At 51.5% G+C, this 22,304-nt stretch overlaps 1 protein-coding gene across 2 annotated transcripts in view; it reads right to left on the bottom strand.

Annotated features, from left to right (window-relative positions):
* The window catches only part of tbc1d22a (TBC1 domain family, member 22a), a 148,090-nt gene that overhangs the window by 71,661 nt on the left and 54,125 nt on the right, over nt 1–22,304 (bottom strand). For both annotated transcript variants that reach the window (XM_064342721.1, XM_064342720.1), the window contains exons 8-9: nt 21,597–21,711; nt 8,289–8,395 (exon numbers count right to left, since the gene is read on the bottom strand). In XM_064342721.1, the coding sequence (XP_064198791.1) occupies nt 8,289–8,395; nt 21,597–21,711 (222 nt within the window). The remainder of the gene's footprint in view (nt 1–8,288; nt 8,396–21,596; nt 21,712–22,304) is intronic.

Genomic DNA, 22,304 nt, shown 5'->3' with positions numbered 1-22,304 from the left:
AAGTGAGAAACTGAGCAAGAGAGAGACAGAGAGAGGGAGTGAGAAAGAGAGAGGGAGTGAGACAGAGAGATGGAAAGACAGAGAGAGAGAGACAGAGATATAGAGAGAGACAGAGAGAGAGATAGAGATTTGATTCTATTTGGCATCAAGGATTATTCTACAACGTTATTGAAAGTGGTGTAGGGGGTAAAACCTATGATCTCATTAAATCAATGTACACAGGAAACAAATGCGATATAAAAATTGACAAAAAAAAGCATACATTTCTTCTCACAGGGCTGCAGCCTAAGCCCGACCCTGAATTGGCAAACATATTATAAAAATCTGCAGTGCCTGGTCTCACACAACTCAGAGATTAAGTGCCTGATCTATGTAGATGACCTAGTCCTGCTGTCCTCCACTGAACAGCGGTTACAGCAAAGCCTTGATCTGCTAGAACAGTACTGCCAGACCTGGGCCCTGGCAGTAAACCCAAATAAAGACTAAATACTAAAGAAGATGCAGATCTCAGGAAACTAAACACAAAACAAAGAATGTATGCAGGGCAGAATTAGGCCAAAACCCATTACTCATCAAAGAACAAAGTACAAAAAAGGGCAATCAAATTTTGGAAGCACTTAAAACATAGTGATCCCCACATCACATCAATACAAAGCCGTGCAATACCAAGAGCTGAGCAAAGAAAATAATTCCCTCACTCAGCTGGTTCTGAGCTTAAGTTCTCCACACACACACACACACACATACCTAACATCACATATGGTCAGTTTTGTTGTAGGAATCTTTTTTTCTTAATCTATCATCCATATTGTACATAGTTTTATTATGTAACCTGCTTTAGTAACACAAATGCCTGTAGTTGCCATGCCAATAAAATTTGAGAGACAGAGAGGAGAGAGAGAGAGAAAGGGAAATAGAGGGAGAGAAACAAAAACAGAGACAGACAAAGATAAAGACAGAGAGGGAGAGAGAGAGCGAGAGAAAGGGACAGAGAGGGAGAGAAAGAGACAGAAACAAAGACAGACAGAGACAGACCGACAAAGATAGAGAGAGAGAGAGAGAGAGAGAGAGAGAAAGGGAAAGAGAGGGAGAGACAGACAGATACAGATACAGATACAGAGACAGACAGAGACATAGAGAGACAGAGACAGACAGAGACATAGAGAGACAGAGACACCCCAGCAGTCCCTGCACTCTCCCGCGCAGCGATGCTCCTGAGCCGGGCGTCGGCCCAGCCTGAGCGGCGTCGTTTCCCAGGGGTTAGCGCCGCTGGAATATCGAGGATGACGCGTCAATCAATGTTAACCGGATAACGGACGGATGAACAGGCTGCTGGGAGAGGCCTGGAAAAGCTGCGGCTGACCGCAGGTCATTAAGAGGGTCGTCAAAATGTTTCTGTCAATAAAAACAATATAACCTTCTATCGGGCAAAGAGATACGCATCTGCCAAATCAGACTGCCAGATGGGCTTGCTCCAGACAGATTCATTTTATTTATCAACGACCGCAAGTAAATCTTCATCAGGTTGTGATGAACTAAAGATTTTCCAAAGATTTTTATAAATGCCATTTTTTTCTTCCAAGGATCTCAAGAGTCTAAATAAAGCACAGTTGCAGAGACGTTTGCAAATCTGTACAGGTCCATCTGTACAATGGAAAACACTGTGGAGAAGCTGAGGCATCTCCTCAAACTCCATCTGCTGTCTGACATCCAATCAAAACTCTGGGCTGAGACCAGCTGACCCCCCCCCTCCCGAAGGCGGAGCCAAGCGGTGTCAAAATCGAGGGGTCAAAAGGGACATAATCAGTCCTGGGGTCTGTCGCTCACGAGAGCTATGGCGACTTTAACTCAACCTGAGAGCCCGCTCCATTTCGCCCGGCCTGTATGAAGAGAAATTCACTTGAGCCAGCGATGACAGTCTGCGAGGACAAGGTCAATTCCAGCGCTTAATTTGTTGCCACGTTCGCACTGTTTACATCAAAAAACCAATGACATTAGGAAAACAAACCTCCAGCGACACTGAAGTAAAAGCCTCACTCCCCCCAACCAGCAAATAGGCTAAATAAGCAGGCAGCTCATTAATATCACTGAAAGTGTATTTCACTGTCTACGAGCCCCCAGGGGGGCAGTCCATATTTATTTAGGGAACAATATAAGAGGCGGATCGGCGGGTCCTGGAAACCCCCCATCCTGCATGCAGTCGGCGTTGCGTCCACGGCAGCAGTTCTGAGCGCGCTCGCTCTGCACCAGGAAGTGCGAGGCTGTTATCGTGACCTTGGCTCCGCCTAATTATGTGCGGGACACAAGGGAAGGCCTGTTTCCCCCTAATGATTTATAAACAATTTTAACAGTCCTGAACTCCATTATGACCTTAATTAGTTTGTGATCCTTCCCTCCACCCTAGCCCCCACAAACCACCTCCCCCTCCCCCAAGCCCTGATCTGCAGGAGGGGGGCCTCGAGGAGGGCTGTTAATCTTGCCGAGGCAGCTGGAGGACCACTTGTGCTCCCCCGCCCCCTGCCGCCCACAATGCATCCTGGGTAACAGGCTCAGTTCTCCATGTTTACTGCAGCCAGGTGCAACATCTGGGGGTTCTAATATAAGAAGGGGGGATCTAATACATAATGCTGGACACGGGAAGTCGGAAACAAACGCAAGACAAAACAGAATGACGTTTCAATATTTGCAAACAGTAAGTTGTTTTGCGATAATAAGGCTGTTTGGGTTGGTGACTTTAAGCTAGGCCCAAGGGTAAATCAAGAAAAACAAGTGCCAAACATGTATTTGAATGACTCCCAGAGAGTGTCTAAAATAATACATATTTAGGCTAATTAAACTGTGTGTCTCCAGAGAAAACGGCAGTTGACCACGCCGCACACTGCCAGGCGTTTACGGCACTGGGCTGGACATCCACAGCGCACGCGGAACTTCACGAATGTGCCAGAAGCACGATGATGATTAAATGCAATCAGATGCTTCCAACACGTGTGCTGGGCCTGCTTCTGGCCAAGGGTGTTCAAAGCACACAGCACAGCACCACTTTGAGACTGTTCACATTAAAAGTGGCATAAAAATACAAGGTATTATTATTATTATTATTATTATCAACTAATTGCTGGCAGTGCAGGGAAAAACTGTAGAAAAATATAGACCGCAAATAAGTTTGTGCAGAGCAGGAGGTTGCATGAGGCTGAGCAGAATGTGAGATGTCTTTGAAAGGTCAGCGCTCTGAAAGGTTGCAGGTGTGAGTGGAAAAACACGCGCGACAGGCCCTGATCTGAAACGGAAAAAAAAGTCTCTTAAACACTTAACCGGGAAGTGCTGCAGAATTTAACGAAGCCAGGCGAGGCCCTTCCAGAGTGACTACGGGAAATTAAGCAGGGCAAAAACAGGGAAGCAGGCTGGCTGAGGACATGCCCATTCATTACAGTCCCTGCAGCTGAACTCCAAAGCGCTCAGCCGCACAGCACCGCGCGACAGTGACCGTGAGCGGAGAGAATAAGCCTTCCTCCATTTTCCACTGAGCACGAAAACAATTTGGTGGGAGAGGGAAGCGTCGCTGAAGTCTCGGCCCTGTAGCCTTGGCCACGGCCAGAGAGGTTCGGGAGCACAGAAATGCCCTTCAGCAGAGAGAGAGCTTTTCTCAGTTTTCATCGCACCTCGGAACGTAGGCTGAGGAAAGCGCTCTTCACAGAAAACACCTGCAAGGTGAAAATCGTTTGTTTCCAATCGCAGATCGCAGAAGCAGAAGCAGAATGCAACAACAGCGGCGACAAAACCACTTCTGGGCTATTCAGAAAATGGCTTCAAAACATGGACAAAGGGTATTTTTACTGCATTGCTTCGTAAGTATGTCCAATCTGCACGTCTGCGTACTGCGTTTGAGTGTGTAATACTCACTCAAAGTAGGGGAGAGAGGGACAGCATTTCCAGAGAAAGGGGGAGGGACGGATAAAGGGAAGAGAGTATGTCAGAGTAAAACAAAGAGAGAGAAGGGGAAAAAAGGAGCAAAAATTACAGAGACAGGTCCAACAAGCGACAATAACGGCCATTTTCAGACACCAGGACATCCCACCACTGTCCGAGTCAGAAGCTGGCTTCCACTTTCCCTTCCATCCACCCATCCATTATCCAACCCGCTTATCCTTGGTCAGGGTCGCGGTGGGGTGGAGCCAATCCCAGCATGCACTGGGCGAGAGGCAGGAATACACCGTGGACAGGTCGCCAATCCATCCCAGGGCAAAACACATCATGCACCCACACACTCACACCTACAAGCAATTCAGTCTCTCTGATTAGCCTGACCTGCGTGTCTTTGGGCTGGGGGAGGAAACCGGAGTACCCGGAGGAAACCCACGCAAAGCTTCTGCTTTCCCTGCAGAGGAAATCCACTTTCCCTCTCAGGCGCGGATCCCAGCTCTCCTCAGAACAGGCATTCCGGCGGCTAAGGCAGTTTTATCCTCACTTAGTTGGTAAAAGATTGACGGCGGATTTGGGGAAAGATTTTTTATTGATATTGGATTTCCAGCACCTAAGCCAAGGATACAGATGCAGAGTTTTCGGGATGAAGGCGGTGATGGGCACTTTCCGCACGGTTTCGCCGCCAGAGCAGAGAAATGTTTGGAGGAGGGGTGCGCCAGGAGAGCGATGTGCTTAATGTGTTTTAAAGGGGGGGGGGGTTCACTCGCATAAACCCTTTGAAGAGTAGGTTTTCGGAATGTAAATACTAAGTCAGCGTTCTAGAACTCCATTGTTTAAATCACCAGCAGTGACTGTTACATGAGTTAAGAACATTCTATTTGCATGTTTGTGACCATACACCTTAAAGGGTTAAACAGACCAGCTGAAGGGACAAACACAGGAGTGAGGTTCGAGTGACAGGCAGGTGTACACAGGCACAGAGGAGGAGGAGGAGGCTGGAGTTGTAAAGGCCTGCCACTGGCACGCTGTAGCCCTCTGGCACACAATGCTCAGGAACCGCTGTACACATGCTCTACATCAGCATGAGACCAGGGGCTGCAGCGCTAACAAACAAAAGGGCCCTGTCCTCCAATGAGTGAAATGTCATTCCAGAAACACAAAAGGCTCTTAAGGGGACTTCAAACTGGCTTAAACTTAAATCTGTCAGGTTCGGCTCCTGAACTGCAACACTGCTGCAAGTCTGACACAAATCAGAGCGATGAGCAGCCCGAGCAAAATCCAGGATTTTAAATGGCTCTGAGCGGCTGTCAGTCACCGGGGAAGGGGCAGGGCTTACGCCGCTGCCAGTCATCCACTCAGACAGCTGGTGTTGACAGGAAGGCAGAGCCCTCTTCCCTCCGCTGTTGTTTCACACGGGGGACCCTGGCAGAGGCCGCCACACGAGCCCGGCTTTGTGTCTGGCGGATTCCCGCGCCGAAGCCTTCGGGGACGGCGAATCAAAACCCTCACAAAAGCTCAAACGTTCCCTCTGTCTACAGAACGGGAGAATGTGCGAGGTTAACGAGGGAGAGGGTATTTGCTCGCGCGCGCTTTCGAGCGGGTCACGCTTCCTGCTTCCGTGTGGCAGAGACACAAAGGCGAGCTCGGCGGGGAAGCCGCTCGTGAGGGACGACCGACAAGACACAGAGAGCTCGACTCCCGGAGGCGGAGCCCGGCGTCACCGGCACTGCGGCGTAGCAGGATGGGTGAGGAGCGGGCCGTCGTAGCCTTGAGCGAGGGACTTAACCTGCGCTGCCTCAGTACGTATCCAGCCGTATAAACGGTCGCTGTGTAAAAAAAAAGTTGTGTAAGTCGCTCTGGATAAGAGCGTCTGCTAAATAGCTGTCATAATGGCAACCGGTCGAGGCTCAACAGGGCATTTGTCTGGCTCCAAAGGGGTGTGGCCAACCTCCAAATGGGCAGAGTTTGGTGCAACCCTAATCTTATCCCTACCCCTCCTCTTTGGAGCAAGGCCACACCCCTTTGGAGATAGGCCCCTCCCATTTGGAGCAGCCCCTGGTGCCGGAGCATACATACCAGGGGAGATGAGGGAGTCTGCCTACAGGGGGCGCCACTGAAGTGCCTCTCGGGTTGCCTCAGCGCAGGGGGGAGAGAGAGAGACCAGTTCGAACAGCCTGCCTCGACAACAGGGACCAGAACTCCACCGTGCAGAACCTGCTCATGTCCTCTGAGGACCCCTGCAGCCACACTAAGCTTGGCCTGGACTTGCCCGGGCCAAGGATGTGACAGCCACCCGCTATCACCTCCGAGATGTTTGCAGACGCACTTTTGCCGTAGCCAGGCTAACGGCTGCCGTTTTTAGCAGCCAAGGTGACAAGTGCTTCTCGGCTCTTCACCTCCGGGGGGGCGAGAATGCAGGCAGATTCACTCCTTCCAGCCCAAATCGATCTTGGACTCGCGAAACCCTTGGCCTTCCCCATCAACAAGGAACTCCCCTTAGCCACACATCAGTCGGGACACCCTTGAGCTGTAGTATTAGATGATTCAATTGATGCTATATAAATTCACTGCGACCAAATCAGTTTCATGGTCTTTTCAACAACTATTATCTGAAGGTCTCAAGGTCTCATTTACTCAAACTGCTGCACATTTAATCTTTAATCTTCAGAGACGGCCACCATTAATCGCTAAGGACGCGCCATCTTTATTTACAGGTGAAATAATAACATTTTACAGAACAAGAGTAATCACACTTTGATGGTTACCCTCAAAGAGACAAAGGGCATTCTCAAAGGACTCTGGGGGTGCGATTGCGCGTCCGGTTCTCGCAAGGCCGCTTGGCGGGGAGACGGCGAGCCGAGAAGGCCTCCGAAGCCCGCGGAGCGCAGCCTTGAGCGTACAAATTACTGCAGCAATTAAGAGACAAAACAGCGCTAAAGGTCCCGCCGCTTGAAGGGAGTCTTTAATCCTGACCGTTAGCTGGAAGGGTCAACCGCTGCATGCTAATGCGCTACGGCTCCTCCGCGGGAGGCCGAGGCGAGCGTGTGCGCGCAGGCCCGACCCCATCTCCCAATTTCCGCATGCACGGTACCCCCCCCTCCGCCCCCCACCGCCCACCCCCCTCCCCCTGTCCCCGCCCCCGCCCCGCTCGTTTTTGGCCGCGAGTCAACTGCTCTGCACATCAAACGTTCGGCCGCAGCTGCGCGCTCTTTCATCCGCGGAGGAGAGAAGCGCCGCCGCCGCGCCAGCACCGCGCCGCCGCCGGAGACCTGAGCGCCCCGCCGGGGAATTGCGCCGGCTCCCGGATCCCGCCACTTTAAATATAATGGTGTATCGCTTTACCCCGAGCTAACCACCTACCTGGCAACACTGTCTACCCACAAGTCCCTGGGGCCAGATGCATCAAGGCAAGCACAACACCCGCTTGCGCTTTTATAGCTTTCAATCAATTAGAGACACGGCGGAGGAGAGGAGGAGAGGAGAGCGAGGGCGAGAGAGAGAGAGAGAGAGAGAGAGAGCTCCTGCCGCCGGGCCTCATGGGTAAAGAGGCGGCCTCTGACTGCGGAGCAGGGCGGGAATATTCATCATGTGCTTTATTCCTGGAGAGGTGCGGGACGCCACGGTGCGACTCTGCACTGGGGACGCCTCCTAGCCCATCTCTCCTCTCCTCTCCCTCTCTCACTCTCCCTCTCTCCCTCCCTCTCCCTCTCTCCTCTCCCTCTCTCCCTCCTCTCCTCTCTCTCACCCTCTCCCTCTCCCTCTCCTCACTCTCCCTCTCTCTCCCTCCCTCTCCCTCTATCCCTCACTCTCTCCCTCCCTCTCCCTCTCTCCCTCACCTACTCCCTCTCCTCCTCTCCCTCTCTCCTCCCTCTCCCTCTCCCTCCTTCCTCTCTCCCTCCTCTCCCTCTCCTCCCTCCTCCCTCATCCCTCCTCTCTCTCTCCTCCTCTCCTCTCTCCTCCCTCCTCTCGCCCTCCCTCTCCTCCCTCCTCACTCTCCCTCCTCCTCCCTCCCCCTCTCTCCTCTCCCTCTCCCTCTCTCCTCACTCTCCCTCTCCTCCCTCTCTCTCGCTCTCCCACGCAAGCTCCAGCCATCGCCCTCACCCCTCTCTCCCCCTCCCTCTCACTCTACCTCTCTCTCCCTCTGCACTCCTCCTCTCCTCCCTCCCTCCTGCTCCCTCTCTCTCCCTCTCTCCGTTCCAGGAAGCAGGCACGCACACACACCCCTCTCCCCCGCTCCCTCTCTCCCACCCTCCCTCTCTCTCTCCCTCTCCCCCTCTCCCCCGCTCCCTCTCTCCCAGAGGTGCGCCGCGCGGCCGTGAAATTAATCAGCCGGCGCGCTCCGTCGGCGGACGGGGGAATCAATTTACCTGAATGCCGTCCAGCAGCTTGCTCATGCACCAGAAGCTGTCAGCCTCAATGTTCCGCAGAGCTTCCTCCTGCAAGCTGGAAACATCGAAATTTTCCACCTCTTCCTCTGTGTGAGAGAGAGAGAAAGGGGGAGAGGGAGAGGGAGAGGGAGAGGGAGAGAGAGAGAGAGAGGGAGAGAGAGAAATCAATGAGTGGGCCCTGAACACATGGCTGAGGGTCATTTCTGAAAAGGAAAAGAGGAGAAGAATCGGATTACTGACTAATGTGGGGCTTAGAAAATACACTTCGGCGATAATTAAATTAAAATGTAGACATGTCCTTCCTTTCCAAAAGCGAGCGTAAACAACAATTCCAGAACTTCAGGGCTCAATTTTCCTTTCCCTTGGAGCTCACTGAAAGGACATTTTGCATGGACTGCTACATCGTCACTTCCGCCTCCAACTCATATCAGGAGAGCAAAGGTTTCCATGGACACCGCTTATGTGTGATGGCAGGGTGAAGCCTTGTGAGTCCCAAATCGGGTGGAGCCATGTTGCGCTATCCATGAGTCACTTGTTGATGGGAATTATAAGTCACAGTGTGTGGCTACGAAGGGCAGTCATCTCATTGGTTCATTGGCTCATACAGATGGGAAGTTGATATGCATGTGGTACTTTCACCCTTAACAGGTTTCATGAAGACTCACTCTCCCATGCCGTTCACCCACTGAATCATACATGGGTTAGGATTTCTGCCAGTTTTCTGGATATATAGTATATCTCAACGTGTGTACGCTACAATTCCAGAACCTCTTTCCGAACTATATCAGACTCTGCCACAAATGTCTTTACTGAACACAAGCCAATATAATAATAATTCAAATAAATAATCTTCTCCACACTTGAAATCCTTCATCTCAGACATAAGAGTCAAACTGTGATTGGATACTCTCAACCCCCATGTCCTCATGGGGAGAAAAAAAAAAAATCCACTATGACATCACAAACAGAAATAATTTCTGATCAACAGAAAGACCCACGCTGTCTCCGTGGTAACACCAACAGAACCTGCTAGGGCTGAGCACGCTCAGACCGAATGTTACGGTTCGTTACGGTAGGACCGGGAGCAAGCCCAACCTGAACGCCAACGGTTCGTTGGGCTCTGGCCGTTCCACACACCGTGGTGTGGTAATTAGGAAGACTCTGTTCACACAACGGCCCGACAGACGGGAGTGAAACAGCGTGCTGGGGCGCTGTCCAGAGGCAGAATGGCCGCCGTTGGCCTGGCGGAATTGAGGCTTCGTTGACATTTGAGTCTTTACGTCCTGCCCGTACAGCCCGTCCATTTCTGTTTATGCATGTTGCTCTGAGGCGGCAGCTGAGACCCCTGATGGCCGCACACTGGCTCGCCCATCCAGTTTACGTTTACACTTTCGGCTGGAGCGCCGAGCCCAGTGACCGTATCCCACACTGCAGGCCGCATGCTGCGCCAGCACGGACTGCTGAAGAAGAGGCACACAGTAAGCACACAAGCCCCTCCCCTAACTGCAGGGCTCTGCTTCTCACCGTCCTGCAGCCGTTCCCTTCTGTAATGGGATTTAGAATAAGAATAAGAGAACGTGTGTAAGAACTCGATACCATGCAACGGTCTGTCATCTTGGCCTTGGCCTACAGTCAGTATGACACGCAAGCACACGCAAACAAACACACACACACACGCTCACACACACTCACACAAGCTCACACATGCTCACACGCTCACACACTCTCAGACACACACTCACACACTCATTGTTGGGATTACATGTTCAGTATTAGCCTGAAGGTCTTGAAGGCAAAGGATCCGTTTGTTTGCCCCTGCACCCCCCACTGACACTAACATGACTGGATTAGGGGGGGTCAAGCTTTCAAGCCACAGCTGCCGCAGTGGAGCAGTGGAGCGGGGGGGGGCAAACACAGCCTCCCGCCTCAGCGAGCCGCTCACTGCGCCTTCACAGAAAGACTTCACACAAGGCCTCCAGCACAGCAGCCGCCACGCTGGGCTTCACAGAGCAACGGACACCAAAGCAAATAAAAACGAGAACGCCAAGCAAATTGAAATGGCCAGAAAAACAGGGTCATTATAGAATGAGACAAACGGAGAACAAATCTCATCAGAGGAGCAAATAAACGCCACGACGGACGAGTCATGCATATTTAAGGGGACGGCAGGATTCTGATTGAGTTTAAACGTGACGCCGGGCTGGGGGGGCTGCAGCTGAGGCCCCTCCCCCTCCGCGTTTCCACGGAGCCGTTTCTGCCGTTCCTTTCGCCGCGGCGCGGGCCCTCCCCAGACTCCTCTGGCTGAGGCGACCAGAACCCCCACCCCCACCCCCGCCCCCCCTCCCCCCACCGGAGTAAGAGCGCGGGGCTCTGAAGGGGACGTCCTGGTTCGGGCCGCCGGGTCTCTGCCGGGACCGCCTGTCAGCCTTCAGTGGGCGGGGCCAGGGCCCGCGGACCCACAGGGGTGCTAATTAGCACATCCAGCGCGCCGCGCCGCTCCCCACCGCTCCCCGCCCGCCACTCGCCCGTCAGGCGCCGGAGCCTTGGGCTTAATTACCCAGGAAGGACATAACAACAGCGCGGCACGCGCTAGCGCTAACGCTAACGCACCCGGCCGCACGCGCTCACAGGGAAGCGCTCTCCCCCCCACGCTCCTTCCCCTCCTCTCCCCCCTACAGACGCTCGTGTTAATTCTCTCGTGCCTTTCCGGAGCGCCCGACCGACGTGACGCGATCGCCGCTGTGGAGGAACGGGAGAAACACGGCGGACCTGAAGAACCGCGTCGGCTGAAAGAGAAAAAAAGGGGCGAGCGTTTAAAAGGCGAACTCCGCTGCTATGAGAGCGGCCGCTGCTCGCGCTCAGTCAGGGGACGGAGAGAGGGTGGCGGACGGCCGAGCGGGACAGCCACCGTGCCGCGGCTCCTATCGCCCGCAACAGGGGCTCCTTCCTGGCCCAGTTCGGACTTCCTGTTGGCCCAGTTTGTAATTCCTGTTGGCCCGGTTGGCACTTCCTGTTGGCCCAGGGGCTGGCGGCTGTGGTGAAAGGCTGGTTCTTTCTGGACTGGGGCGGACACAGCTGTGCAGCACCAGCAGCAGCGCCATGCCTGAGTCTCCACGGTAACACCCACCCATCTGCCCCGGGTCACACCAGCATAGCCGGGGCGCTAACAGAGAGACCAACGGGGGCACAGCGCTAGCGCCGCGCGAGCACCGCCCCCCTGCCGACACGTCACAGGGCTCAGCCAATCAGTCATCTTCCTAACGCCGCGGTCCAATCTTGCCAGAAAGCACTGCTTAAATCAAACGCTTCGTGCTTAGTGCTGGTTAACGAGCATTAATTGAATTCCGCGAAGGTGTAATTGAAAGCGCGTGTAATTAATGAAGCCGACTAACCCATCACTTTAACGTGGCAGGAAAGAAAAGGGCCCGAGCGGTAGCGCTGCTGGAACGTGCGCGAGAGCGCCCCCGCTGGAAGAGCAGGGAGTAGATCCGCACTGCGTATTCACGGGCCTCTTCGTGCCGAGACACCGAGCGATCGCGCTCACGCTGTTCAGAATGACGTCTGAGATCATGTCAGACATGTTTCACTTAGCCTGCTTTGTTAGCCGAGATAAAACGCACACCAGTGTCCCCTCACGTAGGAGTGAAAAATAAAAAAATAAAAATTGGTGAGTATATTTTATTGGTTATTTTTAAGTAGACCTAGCTATACTCTTACTAAACTAAAACCAAAACTAACTTAATCCCTTTAGGTACAATCTATGATGTCACCTGAAATCTATCGGGTCTTTATCGTCACTGTTGCAATAATGCTGACCTATACTACAAGTATACCTACTTACAATCTTTTGTGACAAATCAGCACACTTAATTATACAGGCACATACAATTCACTACAGGCTACCAATTGAAACCTGGCAGGAAAAATGTTATGCGTACCTTTCTCTTCCACGAACTATACTGCAATTAAAGAATCGCACCCACGTATGTGCAAAGAAAATACACTAAGTGAAATAATCCAACAGAAATTACTACACCAGCTGAAATCCACTAGGCACAGATTCAGATTCGCTTTTGAAAACGGTAAGTGCTAATTTGTGGCGTTTGTGGTAGTTATAAGGGCTAATATACTCCGACCGAAACACCGAATCGCTTTTTTTTTTAAATAACAAGCTTACAGAGCATGTGCACGCCATCTAAAAATACTGCCGCCCACGCAGGAGTCCTCTGCATAAATCGACGGGAAAAAAAAAAAACCGAACGGCGATCGCAGTCTGAACGCAGAGCTGGGAGAACATGTGACCCGGGAGCACGGGCTGGTCTGGAGCAGATAACGGCTCTGAGATCCCGTCACGACGGCGGCTTCATTCGATGAAGACTGAAGCGAAGCGCCGGGGGGGTCCGCCCAAATTTTTAAAAAAACGACGTTTTCAGCGAGACCGATGACTTGGCCGGGCCGCCTGACACGGTGCCCTTTAAAGGCCGGAAGGGGCCGCAGATCGGCTATCCGGAGACGGAGCGAGGACCGCCACAGAAGCCCAACATCTGTATCTGCTCTGTACACGCGCTGCGCGGAGCCAGAGGAGCCCCAGTGACACGCCGTCTCTCTTCCAGCACCTGCTATATTCGCGCCAGAGTTTTATAACAAGCTGCCGCTCCTATGCGAATTCAGAACCACACACGGTCATTCACTGACTATTCTGTTTTTTATTTGGGGGGGGGGGGGGGAGACATTTCGGTTCACTTATTACCATGCAGCAGCAAAGGCAATATATCAGCATCTTCCCACCAAGGCTTCTAAGCCAGCGATCCTGCAAAAGGAGAAAGTGCATCCACACCAAGTGTGTCACCAGGCCTGAAAACGCTGCTATCCTCCTGAGCCAAAATAACAGGCGGCTTAATTAATATCGCTGCCACGACGATAAAAATAGACGAGAATGAGACACCAAAAACTCTTCTGAGAAGGAGAGCTTAAAGCCACACAAACTCCCCAGTGCTCGACACACCTGGGCCTGCCGCTGAACAGCATCACAGGGCTAGCAACTCACGTAACCATGGCAACATCAATGTTCCAGACATTTCGCAGCGAGTTTAATTACTTAGCGTGCTCAGCTTCTGCTAGGCTCCCCCCATAAAGGTCTCTAGCACAGATCTACAAACACATGGCATTATCTCCGGGGGTCAGGGGTAGGAATCTGACTAGCTTTGTGCATGATTTCCATTGGCTCTCTGAAAATACTCCTTAAATCCTTTCCAGGTCAATGACCCTCTGCTTAGATTGTACTTTTCCCCAGAGAGAGTGAGTGCGTGTCCCGTGATAGACAGGCGTGCTTTAAGAGGAGGCCACGTCTCGCACCCAGTGCCCACTGAGCCTGGTTCCAGCTCACTATCGCCCTCTTCAGGACAGTGAGGTTACTAAACACTTATTCTGTCATGGAACAGAATTTCTCAATCCTGTTAAAATTGCACTTTAACGCACTACACACTACAGAAACCATGGGGCCTCTAGGCATGTGTATGTTGACTGGTCTCAACTGCGGGCCCACCATTCACACTGGGCCCAATACTGAAATACTGTAAGCCCGCAGTTCCACAGAAAGGGCAGCTAGAAAAGGGTTCTCGGGGATAATAAAGAGATAACTACTCATAAGAAATCTGAAGGGAAAGAGGAAAGGGGAAAGTTTCCGAGCTGTGAAATATGAGCAAAGATCAGGACATTAAGGAATTAATTTGCAGTAATCCGCCTCTACTGAGATATCATTATATCATTAGACATAATGGGACATTCAAAAGATAACGACTGCAGCCACACAAAAAAAGGCTTTTTCGCAGGTTTAACATAATAAATATATAGAACATAATTACAAATAAATTTACGTGGAACGCCTGCCGACATACCTATAAAATGGTCTCACTTACAGTAAAAGAAGACTCTCTTAATTGTTATAAATTGCACTGGTCAAGCATGGTATATTTCATAAGCATAAAATGAGCAAATCACAATTTTTCAATGGATAAATCTGTGCCGAAATTCAATTTATAGCTTTTTATAGCAGAGTAATTAACTAATGCCAAAAATATTTAATAACCATGATTAGTCAAGGAAAAAAGGGGAAAAGAAGTATGCCTTTATGACAAGAAACATTAATTTTTCCTTATTAGATTCAGCTCTATATCATGTTGCCTTAAAACATTTCAGAACACATGTTTAATGATGAAATTACATACTTATCAGTATATATCCTGGACATCAAACCGTAACTTTGATATTTTTGCAGCATCAGATGCATTTTTAATGTTCCAGCATGCATAATAAATATAGCTTATTTGAATCTCTTTTATTAGACTGTCAGTAGTGACAAAATCCCACACTGTCATTTTCCCAAAGACACTTTTTGAAAAAGTAGTAAGTAGGTGACAAAAATTACACAAATAACAAAAAATACAATAGCTAGGGAGGAGCAGAATTCTTAAACAATAATGTTATATAGAATAAGAAATAGCATACTAATACTATACATATTACTGGGCATGGTGCTATTAGATAGAAGGCCTGGTAGAGAAAGACTGGCGATGTAGAGGTCTAGAGGACTCTGTTAGCACTTTTCCTGGACAGTAATGGTGGGGGGGAAGGTCACATTCAAAGCCAAAAGATCCGTCTGTAACTTCAGTCTGTCTCCTGTGGCACCTGTGTCTGGGGTCGCTAACACGCAGACAGCCTGGAGCTCCTTCCACAGAGCTTGTTAGCTCCACACGCTGCTTAGCGCCTCAGCGCGTACATCACACGCAACAGGAAAAGGGCTCTTCCTGAAGGCCAGACTGGGCAGAGGGTTGGGGTTATTGCATGCTTCGCGTTAAGCGCAAATTACGTGCGTGCGGGCCGCACACGTCGTCCTCACGCCGCGTCTCGCTTCCAGCTCAGCGAGGGCGGGGGGCGGAGAATTTCCAAAGGCTTTCGTGTAAAAAAAAAGAAATAATAAAAATAAGAAAACCCACGCGACGCCTTGCGTTTCCCGCCTCTCGGTTATCGCTTCAGACGCCGTCCTGTGATGTTTATCCGAGCGCCGGGAGGGGGAAGTGACAGCGGATGAATGTTCGCCTCCGCCGCCGCCGTGCCTCTCCTCCATCACGAGAGCGAGCGGAGCTTCCTGCTCCGCGGGGTTTCCGAGCGCTCCAGAAGCCGTCGCCGTGGATACGGCGACGCCTTTGATTGCACGCCGCTCTCTCGTTCACAGAGCTCCGGCGGGCAGACGTCTTCAGCGCGCCCGGCGTCCCAGCGTCCCGTCGCGTGCTTTCTGTGATAACCCCGGTCTAGACCTCCCCCTTTCCCGCGAACGAAACGCCGTCTGTGTTCTTTATCGTGTCCTTGTCATTCAGATGGGATTAGCATATTCAGATAAGAAGGCTTTTTTATGTCAACTAACAGAGCGAAGCTCTACGTCTCTATGCTGTCGCCTATTGCCAAACACTGTTGCTTTAATGCCTTGGTTTTTGTTTTTTATATGTTTTTTTTTTTTTTGTGAAATTACTCCGGTACGTACATCTTAGTGAAATAATTCAAATTCATAGAAATGAAAAATAAAGTAGACTTTCCCATTAAAATAAAAAAATAAAAACCTGTTATTTTCAGCATCACTAAAGATAAAATAAAACCGCTTGCACTCGCACAACTGTACCCTGAACCTTTTACTGTAATAGCATGTCCAGCCAGAAAGCCAGCCACAGACAGCAGGGGGTCTGCTAAGGACTTCTGTACAACAGCACAGATAAGTGACCCCTGCGCGGGCCCCGGAGCCCAACGGGGGCCCCGAATCATTAATCAAGCAGCCACGGCGACCGTAAAAGCGGGGCCCGAAGATGGGGCCAGGGCCGAGGACTGCACGCGTCCCCACAGAGTCCGCTCCTCTCCTCATAATTACATTAATTGCAATTAGCTTTCAACTCCTTCATAATTCTTGCTGTCTGACACCTGCAGAAGGGCCCTTGGCTGCTGTTCAATGTAATTTCGCCTCCCTCATCACTCACACTTGTCCCCCCCCCCCCCTCCCCGTCCCCGCCTCCCCTCCGGCGAGTGATTTATGGCGGCCCCGCCGTTAAACGGAATTTGCACCTCCACGACTCCTCGCTCCGAAATTTACGGCGGGCGGCCGAGCGCTAATGCCGCCGATAATCTCCGAGCCGGAGACCGGGGGGGGGCGGGGGGCGTCTGCGACCGAGAGGACCCCCGGACTGCCGGGCGTGGGAGAGAAAGAGGCACGGCGACGGGCCAGTGGCGGCCCAGCGGCGGCCCAGCGGTAACTGGAGGTCTCCCAGGATGACGCCGCTCACGGACGCCAGCGGCCCGCGGGCATGTGACTGTATTGGCATGGCGACATCGCATGGGATCGTGGGGGCTGAGCGACAATGGCGTGTGGAAGGTGGGCGCGCAGCCATTTCTCCCACGCCGATATCCACAGGTACGGGCGCTTCAGAAAGCGCGCTCGCCTCTCTCAGACAACAGCCCGGATCATAATGACTCTGAGCGGCGGCACCGTTTCTATCTCATGACCTCACACCGCTGCAGTGACAGAGCAGCGCTCAGCCCCACCGCTCCTGACCGCTGCAGTGCCAGAGCAGCGCTCAGCCCCACCGCTCCTGACCGCTGCAGTGCCAGAGCAGCGCTCAGCCCCACCGCTCCTGACCGCTGCAGTGCCAGAGCAGCGCTCAGCCCCACCGCTCCTGACCGCTGCAGTGCCAGAGCAGCGCTCAGCCCCACCGCTCCTGACCGCTGCAGTGACAGAGCAGCGCTCAGCCCCACCGCTCCTGACGCGGAGCACCCACCTGGGCTCTGAGGCGCTCGCTTTGCAGGAGAGTCTGAGGAGGTCCTTCAGCGAGCGCTACGCTCGTTTCAGATCCCGCCTCCTGAAATCCATCTGGAGAGAATATGCACTCGATGAAACGAAGCAGAAGGCCATACAGACCTCCATGCGATCGATAGCGTGCCGTGCCCATACAGTTCCATTAGACTTTCCCCCAATTTAATTACGCCTCTTATTCTTACCTAATGGGAAAACGTCCCATCCTTTAAGAACGAACAAAGACAGGGAGGGGAAAATCTAAACAAATTAACCGCCTCTTTTCACTGCCCGCTTCAATTATGTTTGCAGGTACACACACACATGCACACACACACACACACACATGCACACACACATGCACACACACACACACACACATGCACACACACATGCACACACACACACACACACATGCACACACACATGCACACACACATGCACACACACACATGCACACGCACATGCACACACACACACATACAGACACACACACACACATGCACACACACGCACACGCACACGCAGACGCACATGAACACACACACACATGCACATGAACACGCACACACACACGCACACACATGCTCAAGCACATGCACACACGTACACACACACACACAGACACACACAGACACACACACACACACGCACACACACACACATGCGCACACACATGCACACACACGCACGCACACACACACACAGACACACACGCACGCACACACACACACAGACACACACACACGCACACGACTGCAGAAGGGAAAGTTAAATATATAAGCAGGCAGTGTAAACAGAGGTGATCTGTTCTTTCTTCTCTTTCATGTTTGCTCCTGCAGGAACCCGCTCTAATCTCTTCTCAGATTAAAAGCTTTCATTCAGAAGAGTATCCAGCCCTGGTAAAACACACATTCCCTTCAGAAAGCCACCTGCGCAGATCTGATCATAAAAAGGCCGCACGTTCAGGTTCGGCTGTGTGCGGGTGGTTTATTTATTTACCTACACGTTTATTTTCTCACAAATTTTTTATGCCGTTTTCTTTATTTGTCCAATTTTGAATGTGTGTGTGCGAGAATCCTGGTCAAGCTTTAAAACATTCACTAACAGTTCAGCGTTCATATACCGTAACTTCACACACATAGAACGTTTTCTGTATTGAATGCAAAATGTGTGGCGGGATCAGGATTGCTGTAAGATGGATCTGCTCTGCCGCACTTCATGTGTGCATTTTGCTCTGCAGAGTGTGTGTGTGTTTGTGTGTGTGTGGGGGGGGGGTGTCTTCACCATGGTAACACTTCAGGAAAGCCCTGGGGGTTGGCCAACACAAGCAGGTTTTAATACTGTCAGTACTCTATCCCCGCCTCTAATCACGTTACTCAAATGCGACCCACTCCTGATGTGATTTCACAGCGCTCCACACAACACCGCCCAATTCTTCCACACATTCACTCCTTTATCCGTCTTTTCTTAACTAATATATTCCTGATGGAAAAAGTCCAAACCATTTCCATTGTGCCTTTTTTTTCCCCCTCCCAGAGTTATTACAGTTTAATTTATTGCTTCTGTAACAGTCGCCAGGACAATTCAATCAATTACTGCGTCAGAAATCCAGATGACGTGCATGCTGAAAACTTGTTTAAAAACAAAAACACATTTTTAAGCACTTACATTAGTTCGATGTATAATGAACACTGCAAGGGACTTCTTTTGGGGGGTGATTATAATTGTGTAGTTTTGCCAGCTAATTTGTTTAACCTTTTCTATGCATTAAAAAAAACCTCCATATCAATCTAATTCCTCATTGGAGAGTTTCATTTAATTATCATGTCATTTTCACTAATCCACGCAATTATGCTTACATACGTGCTAAATAATAACAAATAGCTGAGAACGACATTTATAAACTCTGGATAAAACCCAACATCAGTAAAATACGGATCTGGCCTTTACATTAAAAAACCTTTTTTTTGTTTTCAATAGGAAGAGCTTTGATTAAAGCAGGGAAATATCCCTTCTGTGCTGTGAACGGACTAAAACATGCAGAAGCCCTTTTTGTACAGGAGCCTGAGCATCCGGACTAACGAGCAGACGAGGCGTCCGGACGAGAACGCGTGCCGTGGGGACGAGCGCGGCCCGCCCCCTCGCTCAGGCGGGTCCCGGTTGCCGCGGAGCCCCGGCGGTTCATCGCTCAGATCGCGCGCCCGTCACTCACAGCCTTGTTCGCACCCGGGTGACCGCTCTGGGTGAGAGACGCACGCCGCGGCTGACACCCGCCTAACGACGGATCCGCGCGCGGCGACGTGCCAGCCCCGCGGTCCCCCCCCCCGGGGGTTAACAGGGACTGGGGTTCGAGGAGGGCGGGGGCGGGGGCGGGGACAGAGCTGACACGCTGCGTCTGGCAACAAACCCAGGCCAGCACACAACGGGTGGATGGTAGATGCATCTCTACAGCAGGCTCATAATTACGCGGCGCTCTTTCAAGATGGCGAGATTTCTGGGATCTCTGACACGAGGCAGTGTCACCACGTCACCTGCCACACTGTGTGACAGCAGATCCCTGTACACACTACCTGGGGGTTTGCCCCAGACCAATCGGGTCACCCGTTGTTCACGAGTGCTAAGATATTTAGCTACGCAGAGTACTGTACAATATACAGGGTCAGTTTACATTCAGCCATATCTTTCATACACATCTAAGTATCGAGAGTGGCTGTTATGTACAGGAAATATAGAAACCCAAGCAGTGAATTCTGGACAGGAGCAGTAGAATTCATCTGATGTATCTTGGAGATAGGAAGCAACACTTTAGAAAACGGAATATTCCATAAGGACTGGTGTGACCATTAGAGGTGCATCGGGGATTTCAGACAAACTGTACTTGTATGATACATGTATGCAGCTGTAGGGCTGGGAGCCAACCAGAGACTTGCCAGAGCAAACAGTGCCCCCCCCCCACCCCACCCCACCCCCACCACCGCCTCATCCCTGACCCCCCGCCCCCCCGCCCCCCCAACGTGCCGTTCCACGAGACGGCTGAAATAAAACTCGACAACTGACTGTCAACCGGCCGATTTCTTCATCCCAGCTTTAACCTCTGAACTGCGTTTTTTTCCCCCGCCTTAGTGAAAATTGATTGGATGACGGCTGCTCCCCTCCTCCCCGCGCCGGCGCCTCCGTGTCTCCGAGGCGACGCCCCGGCTCCGTTTCCCCGAGTTTAATAGAGCCCCAGCAGCCCAGAGCTGGACCGCGCGCCCCGCTTTGACTGAAGGAGCTGTCTCGCTAACGTCACTCTTTATTGGACCCAGCAGAATTGTGGGTAATGAATGGCGGGGGGGGGGGGTTTGGGGGGGGTGAGAGATTGAACTCAGAGAGCTTCGCCGGAGAGCCCGGACGGCGGCCCTCCAGAACAAAGTTTGGTCCCCCCTCCCTGAGGGAAACTCCCAGCAGCCATTGCCAGAGCTGCGTCTTTATCCCGGCAGAGGGAAGTGACACCTTTATCAGCCGGCTGCTCGGTACAGCCGCGTGTTCTGACCGGCAAGCAAATACACTGCAGTGCATGAGAGCGGAGACACATCACACTGAGCATTACGTCATGTCTTTAAATAGCACTCACTAATAACGCTCACTAATGCTCACTGAGCATAAGTCAGTGTTATTAACTACTATTTAAAGAAGAGCATGTATGTAAAGAGCATAGAAATACAGGAATATGAAGACCTGGAAGCCTTTGAGGAACCAACAGAGAGTAGAGCTAGAGAAAACGAGGAGTACGCCCTTTCAACGACATGTGGTCAAGACAGAGGCGATGACACACGCACCCCTGGAGCCACCTCTGCCCACCACAGGTACAGCACGTTACATTCTCAACTTACTGCAGAGGAAAAATCTCACGCAGTTTAGAAACCACATTATCCATTCAGGCAGCTGCACAGTTATCGAGGCGATCCAAATAAGCATGGACCTTGTTTACAGGCACAGCCGCGAGAGTCCCCGGCTGGGATTTGAACCCGCGACCCCGCGTTTATAAGCTAATTTCCCTGCCCGGTGTTCCAGGCTGGCTGGCTCGATCGGGCCTCCGAGCAGCCTCCTTATGCAGCGGTTCCATCTGTTGGGTGCGGAGGACCTGCCTGGCGGCCGCAGGCTAGGCTTCCAGAGGGACCCCAGCCCTTGTGGGGACCGGGAGATGCACGCAGCCGCAGAAGGGAGGAGACGGGCTTGTCTTTCAGTGCGCCTCGGTGTTCTTTCCGTAGCGCGGAGCCAATTAAAGCCATCGTCACGGCGATCTTCCACAGGGAGGAAGCCGGCTGGATTCGTGAGGTCAAACGCACTCTTGGGGGGGCACTTTTGGTCTCAGCAGGGGGGGCAGGGCCGCGATACCCCACACAAGGCGCACGTGTGCGCACACACACACACACACACACACACACAGGAGTGGAAAAAAACACACTTACCGATGTATTCGAAGACGTAAACGACAAAGAAGGGAGTGACGAGGTCGTTGATGCCCTGCACGTACCCACTGGCGGGGTGGCGGATGGCCCAGATGAAAAGGATTCGCTCAAAGATCTACATTTGGGGAAATAAAGGGTCACGTATCAAATCAGCACGTATAAAAAGCCAAGAAAGCAACAACTGTCTGCTTCCTTTCATATCCGTTCACAAATGTGCTCCTTTAGACCCTCTACATTCAGCTAAAAATGCCATTAACATCGCACTGTGGTTCTGAATCACTAAGACCTTTAGCCAATGCAAAAGCTTTTAGCACATGCTAGACTAATAACACAACTGATGATTGGAGCAAAACAAAACCCGTGACCAATCATTGGTCATGTTATTGGTTTTGCATGTGTTAAAAGATTGTGCACATGCTACAGTACACATCTTAAATGTAAATCAGGCCCTGTATTGCTAGAGTATATTAATCTATACACACATGCTTTGTATGTACATAGGTAGTCATATTTTCACATCCAAATTCTGAAATTAACACCAGACAGTTCAGATAGAGAATTCAGAGTAGCAAAGACCCCCCCCCCCACCACCACCACCCCATCACCCACCCCACAAAATATATCTATTCTGATCGATTGTGTTTAAGAGCGCCCAAGGGAGCATTAGTCAGACGGTTAAAACGCTAAGACAGAGGCAAGGCTGAGGGA

Source organism: Anguilla rostrata, chromosome 7 (genome assembly GCF_018555375.3).
Source record: "Anguilla rostrata isolate EN2019 chromosome 7, ASM1855537v3, whole genome shotgun sequence".
Classification (NCBI taxonomy): domain Eukaryota; kingdom Metazoa; phylum Chordata; class Actinopteri; order Anguilliformes; family Anguillidae; genus Anguilla; species Anguilla rostrata.
This window is presented reverse-complemented; position numbering and strand designations above follow the sequence as displayed.